At 42.3% G+C, this 15,642-nt stretch overlaps 1 protein-coding gene across 1 annotated transcript in view; it reads left to right on the top strand.

The window, feature by feature from the left end:
- Positions 1 to 10,160: 10,160 nt before the first annotated feature.
- DPT (dermatopontin) overlaps positions 10,161 to 15,642 on the top strand; it is a 39,333-nt gene continuing 33,851 nt past the window's right edge. The window contains exon 1 of the mRNA XM_069094728.1: positions 10,161 to 10,522. Coding sequence (XP_068950829.1) covers positions 10,227 to 10,522 — 296 coding nt within the window. The 5' untranslated portion in view covers positions 10,161 to 10,226. The remainder of the gene's footprint in view (positions 10,523 to 15,642) is intronic.

The following is a 15,642-nucleotide window of genomic DNA, read 5'->3' as shown; positions in this document are numbered from 1 at the left end:
CTATTAATTTGCCAGCATTTTTTAAAGCCTGGCTAGAACATAGTACTAATTAACGTGCAATGCGTCTGACTCCAAGCTGTTGTCAGCAAGGGGAAAAAAAGTCCTTAGCTTCTGCCTTTTGATGCGGTACTCTTTCTGCTCAGTCACTTTGTGCGTAGGTGGAGTGTGAGAACTGCAAACCACAAGGCAGGCGGGGGACTTCTTCCAAACAAAATGATCGTGCAGAGCGCTCAGCCTGCCCGGCATGCTTTGGAGTCCGGGGAGGCTCTCCAGTGCAGTGGCAATGGGAGCTATCTGCTTGGAGGTTTCTGCATTGGCTCTCCTCTGGAGCACACTGGAAGCACAGCTGGAGGAGTTAGGGCATGCTTTGGGGAGAATACTTATACTTGTTAATGGGCTTGGTTTGTGTAAGATGCAATGTGCTGTGAGGTGATAAGATGTGAGAGAAAGGAGAAAGAGAGGAGAGAGAAAAAAGGAAAGGGAAGGGGAGGGGAAGGGAGGGGAGAGGAATTGTATTTCTTTTGCATCTGATCTGGCCCTTGCATTTTTACTATTGGAAAAATCTAAAACCAAGAGAAATGAAATCAAGTCAACTCAAGAACCATTCATTAAACACCTACGCCAAGCATTGTGCAAAGAGCTAAAAAGATTAAGAAAGGCAGAGGACAGCCCGTGCTCTGAGCTCACAGATCTCAGGAAAGAGATCGTGTATGCTCTGGGCCTAGACACTAAGGAAGCTTTGGCCATCTGTCAGGGGCAAGTGGTTCAAGCCATCATTCAGAGGGGGTGGAGTAAGGAGGGAAGGATGGAGGAAGAGGGAAGGAGAGAGAGGGAAGGAAGGGTGGAGACAGAGAGAGACAGAGAAAGTCAGAGACAGAGGGAGATGGTAGGAGAAAGGAGGGAGAAAGAGAAAAAAGACAGAAAAGGGAGAAGGGAGAGAGAGAAGAGGGAGAATGGGGGAAAGAGACAGAGAAAGGAGAGAGACACAGAAAGAGATGTCAGAAGGATGGAGAAAGGGAAAAGGGAGGGGGAGAGATAGAAGAGGAAGGGAGAAAAAGAGGAGGGAGGGAGAAAGAGAAGGCAGCAGAGAAAGAAGGAAGGAGAGAGAGACAGAAAAGAGGGAAAAGGGAGGGGAGAGAGAGATGGCAAGAGAGGAGGGAGAGGAAAATAGGCAATAATACAAGCTTGTACTGTGTGTGTTATTGATTTTCATGTCATACTTTATATGCAAGTGTGTGGGTGGATCCCTGTGTAACTGGCTGGATGACCGTGTGTGTGCCTGTCTATGGCAATTCATGGCCGTTGTTGGCAGTATCATAGATTGAATGGTAGAAGGGACCTGAGAAGCTATCAGATCTAGCCCCTGCATATTTACATTTGGACAAACTAAAGCTCAGAATTAAAATCAAGTCGACTCTCCTAGCATTCATTAAGCACTTCCCTGAGCCAGGCACTGACCTAAGTGTTAGGAATCAAAAGGCAGTCCCTGCTTTCAAGGATCTCATAGACAGCAGTAAAGAAAGAGACTGTAGATGTTCTTGGCCTGGACACTAAGGAAGCTTTAGACCATCTGTTAGGGGCGAGTAGCTCAATCTATTGTTTAGAAGGTTTGGCTGCTTCTGCTGAAAGCACCTAGCATCTCTGTCAAAACTGAGGGCAAACATATGTCCGAGCTGACTCATTCAAAGCACTCCAGGAATAGATAGATGGTCCTTCAGTTAACCTACTAAAATCTCCTCTGAAGCCTCCATGTACCAACAGTCACATATCCCCTGGAAACACAGTGATTGCCTCCCTAGAGCCTCTGGGATTGGAGCTACAGGAGATCAGAAAGGTCTGAGGCAGACACTGCAGACAGATGGGGAAAACTGGCCTGATAGTGCAGCACTCTACAGCACAGCTTAGGACAAAAGGGGGAAAAAATATTGAGGGAGGGTGACTCTCTTAATACTCCCAGGCTCCAGCCTGTATTCTGTGGTTACGCTGCTCTCATTTATAAGCACATCATGTACTTTACAATGTAATAGAGGGGTTTTGTTTGGGGTTGTTTTTTTTTAGTAGTTGGCGCTTCTGGGCCTCATTCATCCTAATGGATCCCCAAGTACAAATTAACCACTCAGTCCTCCTGTAATCTGTGGACTATTAGTGTTTCCAAGATAAGCATCCCATTAGCACAGGAAGGGACCCTAGAAATAAATGATCTAGTCCTGCTCCTTCATTTTACAGATGAAGAAACCAAGGCCCAGAAAGCTGACATGACTAGACCATTGTCACATAGGTAGGAAGTCAGGGAACCAGGATTCAAACATAGGCAGCTTTTGACTCTAAATCTCATTCTTTTTATACTGTAGCATGTTGTCTGGAATCCTTCTTGTCTTTTACTTTCCTTGTCCAGAAAAATTCAGTTCCTCCTCCCCAAGGGGACATTCAACAATCATTCTTGATGTAAGTGTTCAGGGCCTCCCTCCTTCCTGCTCATTAAAAAAAAAATTTCTCTTAATGTACACTCTCCTTAGAGTGCCCCTGAGTGCTGCCATCCCTTGACCTTGGCTGTGGGCTGTGTAACCCTCTTCTTCTCAGACCATCTCAAATGTTCTTTTAAGTGACTGGTGGTTTTTCACTCCCAAGTCAGTTTAATGGAGCTCACCAATTCCAATCAGATGTATCTTCTATGGGGAGTGGTGGGTGGATATCATCCCATGCCTATCCCTAAGCCCTCAGTGCCATATTAATAGAAAATATGAGTAGGGAATACCAGGATTATTCAGTGTGTGAATTCTTCTTTGGTGCCATGGTGGGGTGAATAGAAAACTGGCCTTGAAGTCAAGAAGACCCACAGTTCAAGGCCCACCTCTGAAGAATATTAGTTGTGTGACCCTGAATAAATAATTTAACTTTTTAGTGCTCTAAGCAATTTTATAACAGTCTAAATTGCAGAGAAGGTGCCAATGTGCATTGGTAAAGGAAGTTTCCATGCCCAGGACTCCTCTATCCCAATGAAATCACAGTTCTCGTTCTAAAGGCACTCCTCCTAGGGGCTTAAAAACTGCCCCTTCCCCAATCCTTGCTATCATGTCCCGGCTGATCTTACAATTCCAGGCTTATAGCTGTAGCAGATTGAAAACTGACTTGGAGCCTGGAAATCTAGGTTCAAATCTGATTTCGAACACTTACTGCATGTGGTTGTGGGTTGACTCATAGACTCAATTCTTCATCTGCAAAATGAGAATAATATTTGTCCTGCCTGATTCACTAGGCTTTTGGAGAAAAGTACTTTGTGAACCTTAAAGCTGGATACAAATATGAAGCAGCAGCAGCAACAGTAGCATCAAGATGTCTCCCCCCAGCAGGGAGGACCCTTTACAAAGGGCTAGGACTAGAAATGTATTCTCTTTACCTCTATCTCCTTCATATGGGAAGATTATACTGACTGACATCACATCCATACATTACTTTTTAATGTGCTTTTCTAATGGTGGTGAGAGACCTGTAGCAGTCAAACCATTCAATTTCTACAGCAATTCTGTGAAATAGGTATTATTATCACCGCCATCTCACAGGTAATGAAACTGAGGCTGGCAGAGGATGAAACTTCCCCCAGTTTGGAAAGCTAGTAATCTGGTCAGTAGTAGTTCAGAACGTGCACTCAAGTCTTTCTGATTCCAAGTCCAGCATTCTATGCACTGTGCCACAGCAGGACAGTTCTTGCCCTCAAGGATATTATATTCTTGTGGATTAAGATACAATCCACCCCCAATATTTTACAGAAGAGGCCCAGAAAAATTAAGAAATGAACCCAAAGGGACATAGCTAACAGAGGTGAAATTAAAGACAAAATTTTCTTGCTCAAAAATCTAGTACTCTGAGTACATGCTGTATTCACCCTGTAGAACATAAATTCCTTTTTAAAATATTTATTTATTCATTCATTCATTTTTAACTTTTTTTTTTTTACATTTTGAGTCCTAAATTCTCTCCCTCCTTTCTGCCCCTCCCCTACCTATTGAGAAGACAAGAAATATGATACACATTACACAGGAACATCAATTCCCTCAAGGAAGGGATAGTTTTGTTTTGATCTTTTTATACCTAGACTCCAGCACTGTGCCTGGCACAAAGTGCTTGGTATTTCAATGGACTTATTAAAGCAAGTAGAGTAAACAACTCTTGCCTGGTATGATTTGAGGGGCACCTGGGAGAGCAAAGAACAGCAGAAACAGCAGCAGCAGAATCAGTAGTAGTAGCAGGAGCAGTGGTGGTAGTGATGGTGGTAGTATATACATATCAAACTGGACTACTTAGCTATTCCCAAACATTCCCCAAATTCCCTACATCCACACACTTATTCATGCTGCTCTCTCCCCATCACATACAGCATTTTATGTCATCTTTCTCTGTTACTGTTCCTCTCTTTTCAGCTCTTCTTTCTCCTCTGCATTTTTTCCTCCTTCCTTCCTCTCTTCCCAAACCACCATCACCCACACAAACATCGCTTAGTCCTGGTGGAGGGTCTCTGAACTAGAAAGGACTAGCCTTAGATTTACATGCATTGAAAACCCCAAATGATGTCATGTATGTACTCCATAAGACACCCCAGAAAAGGACTGCTTTATGCCAGGAGTCACATGAATGAAGGGGTAATAATAATGATAACTAGCATTTACGTAGCATTTCTATGTCAGGAACTACTCTAAGTGCTTTAGGAATACTGCCTCATTGGATTCTCACCACAACCCTAGGAGGTAGGTGTTATTATTACCCCCCATTTTACAGTTTAGAGAACTGAGGCAAGCAGAAGTCAGATGAATTGCCCAAGGTCACACAGCTAGTAAGTGTCTGAGGCTAGATTTAAGCTCAAACCCTCCTGACTTTAGGCCCAACGCTTCATCTACTATATGCCCTAGCTGCCTTGGTGGGACAGCAACTTCACAATGCCCAGACTTACTGGTGGAATCATTTATGCTAAGTAGTGCATGCTGTCCTGACACAGTATGATATTGTAAGTAAAACTGGGAAGGACTTGGTGAGGACCAAAACTCATTCAGATCCCACTTTTGATCACATGGAACTGTAACCAAATACTGATCGACTCATAGAGGCCTTGAATAACAGATCCTTGAGATTGTTGAATCCATCCCCTCCAGATTATGGATAAAGAAACAGACCTAGAGATGTGAAGTAATTTTCCAAAGATCACTGAAGCTGATCCTAGAATCCAGATTTCTAAACTCTAGATCCAATACTATTTCCTCTGAACCATTTTAGTAAAGAAGGAAGTGAGTTAAAAAGATCTGTGGGAGTTTTAGCAGGGGAAGGGGCTTTTCAACTCAGCAAATGTTAACTCTGATTCACAGAGGAGGAAGTGGGAGTTTGCTAGTCACAGGATAGGGATGGGGGTAGAGTACCAGTTGGGTCCTTCCCCTCTTCCCCCCCACCCCAAAGTCTCTTGAGATAACAGAGATTGTTGTCAGTCTGTTCCTTCCAAACTCCAGAGAGCAGGAATGGGGGTGTAGTCAGCTGAGAAATGGGCTCCAGCATCTGGTTTATCGAATTTTTGTCTCCCACAGCCCTGACAGAATGCACACTTAGCTCCAGTTTCTTTGCTTCATGCCAAGGTGGTATAGGATGCTATGTATCCAAGAGAACCCCTATGTAGAATGTGGCAATGGGGGGCTCTCCTAGTTGGAATCCCATCCTCCCTAGTCCAGGGATGGAAGCAGATGGAGATGGCGCTCAGTCAGGGGCATGGGTATCAATGGAGACCCCAATTACCTGTGCACCCCGTGGCAAGGGAAGGCAAAGCCTATCTCACAGGGTTATCATGAGATGTTTTGTAAAACTAAAGGTGTTGCATAAATGTGAATCATTATTAACATCGTAGAGTGATGTAAAGGCTTGGCTAGATGTGGACATCTAGAAATAGCTGGGAGCAATGTAAAGAACATGGTACTTCCAGTGGGAAGGTCTAAATTAGAGTTTCATTTCTACCACTTAATCACTATCACCTGATATCTCTTGGTATCGGGTTCTTGAACTGTAATATAGATAATAACCCTGCCCTGCTGTAATAATACCAATATTGATCAAAGTCCCCCCACATAGGTTAAGATAGATTTTCCCTAAAAGAAAACAAAGCTGGATTTGATTAACCCAAAGAATGGGGCTCAAATTATACCTCCTTTGATGCTGAAGCTTCTTTGCGGCCCCTAACTATTGACAGGGCTACCTAATAGCATAGAAAGTTCCAACCATATAAGGTCCATGCCCTTCAGACTTGGTGGATGTCCTGAGACCTCATGAATCACCATACCTTACCCTCTTCAACATTGTGTTTCAATATGGAAATGGAAAGGGTTTTATCTATTAAAGCTAAATGCTTCTGTATCCTTCTTGAATATCCTTGCTAAGGCTTAGGGCTAAGTAAATGCTTCAAGGATCTATGAGTGCCTCATTTCATCCCAATGTTAAACTTGAGCCAGACCTACCTCTAAGATCCACCTATGCACAAAGGCTAAGAGGTTCAACGATATAAGGTAATTGTAAATAGATGAGAGATAAATAAATAGACAGACAGATAGATGGATAGACAGACAGACAGACAGATAGATAGATAGATAGATAGATACCGTGTTTCCCCGATAATAAGACCTATCCCAAAAATAAGCCCTCCCCTTACTGTGTAAGATTCCTCTAAAATAAGCCCTCCCCCGAAAATAAGCCCTCTGGTGTTTTTCTGTCCAAAAAAAATAATAAGACAGTGTCTTATTATCGGGGAAACACGGTAGGAGCTATTATTACACATATGTCCACAGAGGAATGGAGGGATATTGTTGGGGTTTTTAGGTATTCAATAAACAATTCATGACATAGCTATCTTCAAGGGATTCACCAGTGAAGCTCATTAAAACCAACATCTAATCATGCAAAGTAACACAGAGACTTTAATACCAAAGACTATAAGAAATCTGGTAGCAGGAGGCCCCAGGATATGATGGAAAAAGGACTAAATGAGAGGCCAGAAAAGGGTTTCAATCTTCACTCTTCCACTAGGTTCCTATGTGAACTAGAGCAAACAATTTCTGTCCCTTTGACCTTTAGTTCCCTCATCTATAAAAAGGGTTGGATTAGATTTGGGCATCCATGACCTTTTAATGTTGTGGACCCCTTTAGTAATCTTCTGAAGCTCATGGACCCTTCCTCAGAATGTTTTTAAATGCAGAAAATAAAACACACAGGATTACAGGAAACCAAAGGCTAGTGAAAATAAAGATATAATTTTTCCCATACAAGTAAACAGACTCTCCCCCCTGCCCCATTAAATGAATCCATGGACACTCTGGGGCAGATAGACCATCAAGTTAAAAACTCATTAATTAGATGAACTCTAAGATTTCATCCAATTTTTGATATTCTATAATCTATGAATTCTAGGAAGACATCAGTCTTAGAAGAAATTCAGTTAATTTTGTTCTTTCTGCAGGCCTTTGGTAAAGGTGAGGAGATTTCTGCCTCAGTAATGCCCTTCTCCCTCTCATTTTCAATCTCTTCTTATCTAGTGGGTCCTTCTATGCTGCTTACAAACATGTCCACATTTTTCCTAACCTTAAAAACAAAACAAAGTTAAAAAAATCTATTTCCCTTTCATTTACCATCCCCTATGATACCACAAATCTAGGACTATTTTCGTCCATTTTCTTACCTCTCACCCGCTTTCACTACCTTGGCAATCTGGATTCTATTCCCAGCACTTAATTGTAACTGCCCACTGAGTTTACTAAGAATGTTTTAACTATTAAATTAAGTGGCATCATTGAACTCCACCTCTGCAGCTTTTAATACCAGTGAGGAATCTCCCCTGGACCCTCCCTACTCCTTTGGTTTCTATAATACCACTTTCCCATGATTCTTCTTAGCATATAGTACACTGGTAGTATGCTTACCCATTGATTAATTGATTGACTATTACTCTCAGTCTTTTTACTGGTTAATCACCCTTCTCTAGCTTCAAAAGTGCTGGTGGATCCCAAGACTTTCCTAAACTTTCTTCTCTTTTTTCCCTATAGTCTCTTCTTTTGTGAATTCATCAGTCCCCATGGGTTTCATTACCATTTCTGTGCACCTAACTGTTGTCTATATGTCCAATGCCTATTTCCGTCCTGAACTCTATTCCCACATTACCAACTGCCTGCTGGACATCTTCTTCTGGATGTGCCAAAGGAATTTCAAAATCAATTATATCCAAAATGTGACTCATTTTATTTCCCTCAAAACTCATCCCTCCTCAAAACTTCCCTGTCTCAGGTGAGGAAACCACCATTCTTTTAGTCGCCCAAGTTTATAACCTGATTACTGACTCTTCCCTCTCCTTTCTCTCTCATTATCTTGATAAGTTAGTGGATTCTACTTCCATAGTATCTCTTGCATCTATCATCTTTCATCTGGACTATTTTCAGCAGCTTCCTAATTGGTCTCCCTGACTCTGCTTAGTCTTGTCTTCAAACCAGTCAGTCAATGGGCAAAGATAAAGTTCTTACTATGTGCCAGGCACTGTACTAAAAGCTGGAGATACAAAGAAAATAGTCTCACATTCCACACAGCTGCCAAACTGATATTCCTAAAACATATATAGGTATGTGTATGTGTATGTATATATGTATACATCTTTAAGTATATGACCATGACATTCCCGTACTCAAAAACCTTAGATAGTCCATATTATCTCTTAAATAAAAGGACAAAATCCTCAATCTAGCATTTAAAGCCTTCCAAAATGAGACTTCCATTTACCTTCCCAGTCTTTTTTCTTATTTTAATCATTTTCTCACACTTTCTGTTCCAGTCAACCAGGTCTTCCCATTCCATGTGCCTTTGCCCAGGACAGGTTACTCATGTCTGAAGTACACTCCCTCTTTATATCCACCTTATAGATCCCACAAATTCTTTTTCAAGGCCCAGCTGAGAAGGAGGAGGAGGACAAGCAGCAGGAGGAGGAAGATCACGAGGAGGAAGAGGAGGAAGAGGAGGAAGGGGAGGAAGAGGAGAAGGAGGAGGAGGAGGAGGAGGAGGAGCCTGTATTCTTCACAGTCATTTTCCCCTCTCATGGAACCTTGCATTCAAGTGCCACAATTTGTCTTCCCTGACTAATGGTCATCTGAGGGGGTAGCAATATAATGAATTGAATTCTGGACATGGAGTCTGGAAGGCCTGAATTCAAATCCTTCCTGAGGCACTTATTAGCTGCATACCCCCAGGCAAGTCATTTAACCTTCATGTGCCTCCGTTTCCTTATTTATGAAATGAGGGAGTTGTATTTGTTGATGCCTTCTAGCTTTAAATCCATGACCTTACTTTGCTATGAATACTGTGGTACAGATGGGAGCTTTCTATCTCTGACCTTGTAGATACCTGGCAATGGGATATTTGTGCCAAAGCATGTGTTCCATTTGGTGTTACCCCATTGGCATGTAAGTTTCTTGAGGGGGGGGGACCACTCTGATTTTGTCTATGTGTCCACAGCACCTAGAAGAACATTCTGTATTTAATAATCTGTTGAATTGAATTGATGTTTCCTAGATAGATGTTTCCTAAACTTATTTGGCCTACCATCCCCTTTTCAAAAAAAAAAATTACTCAACATTCCCCTGGAAATCTACTTTCTTTAACCCTTTAATGCTTTTTTTTCAATTTGCATCATTAAAAAATACCATCCTCCCAATCATTCCAGTACCCCCAAGGGCATGGCATCATCCACTTTGGGAACCTTTGTCTGGACATTAGTATTTGGAAGAGATCTATTAGGAGTAATTCCCCCCCCCCTACACACACACACACACACACACACAGTGATCAGAAGACAAGTTCCAGGGTCTGTCTTTGAGGACATGGGAGGTAGATGGTGACCAAATGAAGATTCTGTAAATGAACATGCCAGAGGGAGAGGTGGGTTTCTTTGACCTCTCTGCAGAATTGTTCCTCCAGGGTCTACTCCACACATGTGCTCCTCTAGCTTCTGCTGTTTCTAGAAGTCCACCTTAAAAGTAGCTTAATGTATTTGTGGCCAACATGTCTGAGGCAGGGAAATTTTGTTAAAACGATGACACATTGCAGTTGGATCAGGCTCATCAACATCTGGAAACCACATGTCTGAGGCCCTTTATACTGAGGCAGTATAAAGGGGCCAGCCAGACAAACCAAGGGTGAAATTCCATGCCAGGAGCAAAGGCAACATGGACCTCCCGCTTCTCTGCCTGCTCCTACCACTGCTGATGGTAGCCAAGGGCCAGTATGGAGATTACCGGTATCAGTATCATGACTATGGTGATGAAGGCTGGGTGAATCTGAACAGACAAGGCTTCAGCTTTCAGTGCCCCCAAGGGCAGGTGGTGGTGGCTGTCAGAAGCATCTTCAGTAAGAAGGAAGGTTCTGATAGGCAGTGGAACTATGCCTGCCTGCCCACCCCCCAGAGTCTTGGGGAGCCGACAGAATGCTGGTGGGAGGAGATCAACAGGGCTGGAATGGAATGGTAAGATGTATTCTCCTCTATTTGGGCTTGGGAAATGGCAATGCTTCCCATCATCCCTGGGAGGGACAGGGCAGGTATCTGCCAAAGCTGTCATGAGGCATGCTGAAGGTGGGCTGGTGGACAACAGTCGCCATGTGGCAAAGCTAATCTAACCAGAATAGGAAGGCTTCATTGCCAATTTTACCCATTTGTAGACCGATGTCTTTAAGGAGTTTCTGTGATTTAGAGAATATGAATGGTAACAGAGAACTGGACAGGACATGCACTCTGCTTTCCTTGTTTTCATGCTCTTTCTTCATTCTTTCATCTCTGTCATTTGGAACACGTTTTACTGCCCCAGCTCCCAAAGAATCATAGTGCTTTTAGAGACAGTTCCTTCATTACAGCACCCCTTTCTTCCCTACCCCCACTCCCCAAACCCACTTGACTAAGTCATTTTTGAGGACTGAGTAAAAATCCACAACATCTCACTTTGGGGCAAGAATGACAGTACTCATTGCAACATGGCAGGAGGTACAGCTTATTATGAGCCAAATGCAATGAAGTTTAGCTGCTGGGGCACTCATGTAGTATGGATTTATATTTTGTGATGCTTCATGACCATGGGTGGGGGAAGAAGAAAATAATGAAAATCTTTGGGTTACGTCTGCCTTTGCCTGAGTCATCCCTAAGAGATACCCAGTGTCTGGTAACAAAGCTGATCTCATGATTTCTGCAGACAGATGGATGTCTACTTGGAGCTGAGGGAATCAGCCATGGCAGACCTTCAACTCATAGTTCCTTTCTCCCTCATTTCCCCTGTCTTCACCTTTCCCACTGCTGGACAGCTTTGCTATCAGTTGAACTGACCTAATTTAGGTCATTATCTCCCACCTTCCCATAGTGATGGACATTCACCAGGACCCATGACTCTCTTTTAAAAATCATTTGCCTGTGACTAAGGCTCCCCTCCAGATGCCATCTCTTGAATGAAGCCTTTCTCAGAAGGCTGGCTGGCATCTCAAAGGTTACATGGTATAAGGAAAGAACACAAGGTGGGACCTGAAGGAGATGAAAGAGATATGGGTTCCCATCTTGGCTTGTCATAACATCATCAAGCTAGAGTTCAGTAAGAATCTAGGAATTCAATCCCCTAATTTTACAGGGGCCCAAAGTAGTTCAATGAGTTGTTCAAGGTCACACAGACGGTAAATATTGGATCCAGGGACGTGATCCCATTGTCTTCTGACTCCACAGTCAGTGCTCATTCTACTATTGCCTCCTCCCTCCTCTGTATTGTATTCTAGCAATCTCAAACCTTGAGCAAAAGGGATGAGATTCAATATTTATACAGTAACTACTATGTGGTAGGCATTGCACTATGGACTTTACAAGTCATCTCATTTGATCTTCACAAAACCCCTTCAAAGTAGGAGCTATTATAACCACCATTTTATAGTTGAGGAAACTGAGGCAGAGAGAGGGAAATGATGTGCCCAGGGTCTCATAGTAAGTGTCTTTTGGACCTAAGTGTCTGGACTTGTCCCATGGAGTATGCTTTGTGATGGAGGTGGGGGTGGGGATCTTTATGGTTCAATGATTCTCCTTGCTCTGGAAAATTCACTTAAATCCCCACCTCCACCCCCTTTTTTCCCCTTTACTTCTATCCCTGTTAGTCAGATGGAAGTAGCAACCATCTAATTTCAAGCTGCCAGCTTTTGGATGTTTTTGGCTTCATTCTCAAATCCTTTTTTTCCCAAAAAAACTATAGAAGAGAGAGAGGGAAAAAAATGAAGAAATTGCTTTGAAAATGGGACTGGAGTGAAAAACCGAGAGGAGAAATGTCCCTTATGTCTCCTCATCCTTAGCATTGTAATGGGGAAGAGCTGAGCCTAGCTGGGTGTGGCAAGCTCTTGGGCCTCCTGCCCTCCCTCATATATCTCCCCCACACTTTGCTAGTGTTAAAAAAAAAGCTTCTTTTCAAAGCAGTCTCTGTGCCTTAGAGTGATAACAGCCCCTCCTTGCATCAGTATTTTTGGAGGCTTTTTTTACATTGAGCTCAGTTGAAAACTTGAAAAGAAAGAAATTGCCCAAAGATTGGAGACTGGTGATTAAGGCATCTTGGAGGCTGTGTATTTCTTCATATGCTTGGGGAGGAGAAGGCAGGCGATTGGAGACAGGGAATATTTTACACTGGCTCCCTTGCCCAACCGAATTAGCTTTCAGGTTTATTTTAACTGTGGGGAGGATAGAGTTCTAACAGCTATTGGTATCAGATGATGCTCCTTGGGGAGCCAGTGCTAGAATGGTGATTCCATTAAGCAAGCCTGGCTTGAAACACTGATGTTTACCATGGCTTATCAGCCAAAAGCCCAGTTTGCTGGTACCAGATTCTGAAGTCACTAAGCCCCAGCTGTTGGTCTCCAGTTATAGGAATTACTTGAATTGGCCACCTCTGCTTTAGAATCAGTAAGCCAAGTCTTGCAATTCCCCTGAAGGCCCTCTTAGCCTTATGTTTGTAAGGAAAATAACATGAAGGGTGAGGTGAAACCTGAACACCATCCCTGAGGTTGGTCGGCATGATGTGGTGCAAAGAACCTTGGAATTTGGACTGGTGGATCTAGAAGTTAGTTCCATTTCTACTGCAAGTAGGTAGTCTGGTATGGGAGAAAGAGCACTGACTCTGAAGTTAAAGGTCATGGGTTCAAATCTCACTTCAGACACTACCCATGTGACCTTGAGCATGTCAATTCTCTGAAAATTCTCAGAAAAATGAGTGGTTAGACTATATTAACTCTAAGGTCCCTTTCAGTCCTCAATCTGTGAGCCTGTCAATAGTTATGTGACCTCAGTCAAACCATTTCAAATCCATAGGCCTCAGTTTCCTTATATAAAAAACTTGGATAAAGTGCTCTCTCTCTCTCCCTGATAGTTGTAGAAGTTTATGATTCTAGTCAGTCCTGCTTCTCTACTAGATATTAAAGACAGCTTTAAAAATGACAACCTGATTTAAACTGACCATTTTGGTACATGGGTTTGCCAATGACAAATCCCTTTAAGGAATGTCCCATAGACTTAAGTTAGGAGGGAGAGTAAATTAAAGATAAATTAAATGGATAGATACCCAGAGCTTCACATAATCTAGTTGTGATTATAGTGAGACACTTGTTATTGTCATTCAGTCATTTCAGTCATATCATCTGACGCTTCATGACCCCATTTGGAATTTCCTTGGCAAAGATACTGGAGTGGTTTGCCTTTTCCTTCTTCAGCTCATTTTACAGATGAGGAAACTGAGGCAAACAGAATTAAATGATTCACCTGGGGTCACACAGTTAATACGTGTCTGAGACCAGATTTGAACTCAGGAAGATGAGTTTTCCTAACTCCAGACTCTACTCTATCCACTGCATCACCTGGCTTCCAAATAGTGAGGCACTATACAATACATTACAGGAAAATCTTCAAATATTCATAGAACAAAGAGCCAAATCAAACAACCAATCCTACAAGCAGTCACAAAATAAAATTACTGTTGTCTTAGGAAAGGAATGTCCAGCTCTCCTTCACACTTGGTTGACACCTCTGGTTTATTTAGTCCAGATGTATTCTCCCCTGGGTTTAGCAACTTATCACCTGCTCTAAATGGGTTGGGCTAATTGTCCAAGCTGAGGCAACCACCCCCATCTTTAAAATAGCATTATAGATTGAGAGTGGAAAGGGATCTTTGAGATAATTTAGTACAACATCCACATTTTTAAAGATGGGGAAACTAGAATTTGGAACTCAAAACTTTAAGAAAAAGTTTTAAAATAATTTTAACATGTAATTGGGGAAAAATAAAATATTATTTTAAAAAATGAATAAAGATGGGGAAACAACCACACAGAGATTAAATGGCTTAGCTGAGGATATATATATATATATATATATATATATATATATATATATATATATAGAGAGAGAGAGAGAGAGAGAGAGAGAGAGAGAGAGACTATGTTACAGAAACCAAATTCAAACCTGGGCTCTGATTCCAAATTCAGGGTTCTCTCAATTAGACTCCATAAAGTTTCCATAAATGCACTTCCTAAACACATAAGGATGCAGGAAAATTGAGTAAAGAGGAGGGGTTTCATCTGTAGCAGATCCTGAATGTAGGAGCCAAAGGCCATGACAACCAGTTAAATATTTACATGCCTGCATAGCTATATAACAAATGCCTGCCTTTTTATCTTTGGCAAAGGCATGGTCACTTCCAGGATAAGGGAGAGATTCTTCCCATACCCTCTCCTCATCCCATCCTACACCATCCTTCTCCCCTTAGAGAATCATTTTAAAATTGAGTTCTTTCAAAGTGATTTTCCCATGCAGCCCTTTCTCTTCATTCACAAGGATACTATCCTAAGACCCTTTATCCCTAGACTACTGTTACTATTGCCACAGCCTTCACACTGGCCTCCCTCATGCTAGTCTCTCCCTCCCTCAACCCATTATCTGTACGGCTGCCAAATTAACATTCTTCTAGTTCTGACCACATTGCTTCTCTTCTAAAAAATCTTCAGTGACTTCTTATCACCCTTAGGATGAAATTCAAACTCAACTTGACATTTAAAGTCTCCCAAATCCTGGTTTCTACCCACCCTAAACCATGTTTCAGATCGCTTTACATCATACACTCTGGATTCCAATTGAACTGTCCTATTAACCAGTCCCCAAACTCAACATTCCTTCTCTTACCACCATGCTTTTGTGAAGGCCATCCCCCTCATCACCTCAGGGAATTCTCACTCTAAAAAACACAACATGAAAACAACTATGGACAAACAAGATACATGCAGTGAAAATGAGAAGAAACCTCAGAGAAAAGATACTAGCAGCAGAAGAGACTTGGAAAGACCTCTTGTGGAAAGTCAGACTTTAGCTGAGTCCTGAAGGAAGCCAGAGTCAGAGGTGAGAAGCAAGAGTATCCAAGCATGAGGAATGACTCGTGTCAAGTGGGAGGAACAGCAAGAAAGCCAGAGTAGCTGGATTGGAGAGAACATAAAACAAGAGTAATGTGTAGGCTTGGAAAGGAAGGAAGGAACTGGGTTGTGAAAGACTTCAAAAGTCAAACACACAACCTTATATTTTATCTCCTAGAA

This window comes from Petaurus breviceps, unplaced genomic scaffold (assembly GCF_028583685.1).
Source record: "Petaurus breviceps papuanus isolate PSGF00001 unplaced genomic scaffold, PetGlider_PUasm1.0 220, whole genome shotgun sequence".
Lineage (NCBI taxonomy): Eukaryota > Metazoa > Chordata > Mammalia > Diprotodontia > Petauridae > Petaurus > Petaurus breviceps.
This window is presented reverse-complemented; position numbering and strand designations above follow the sequence as displayed.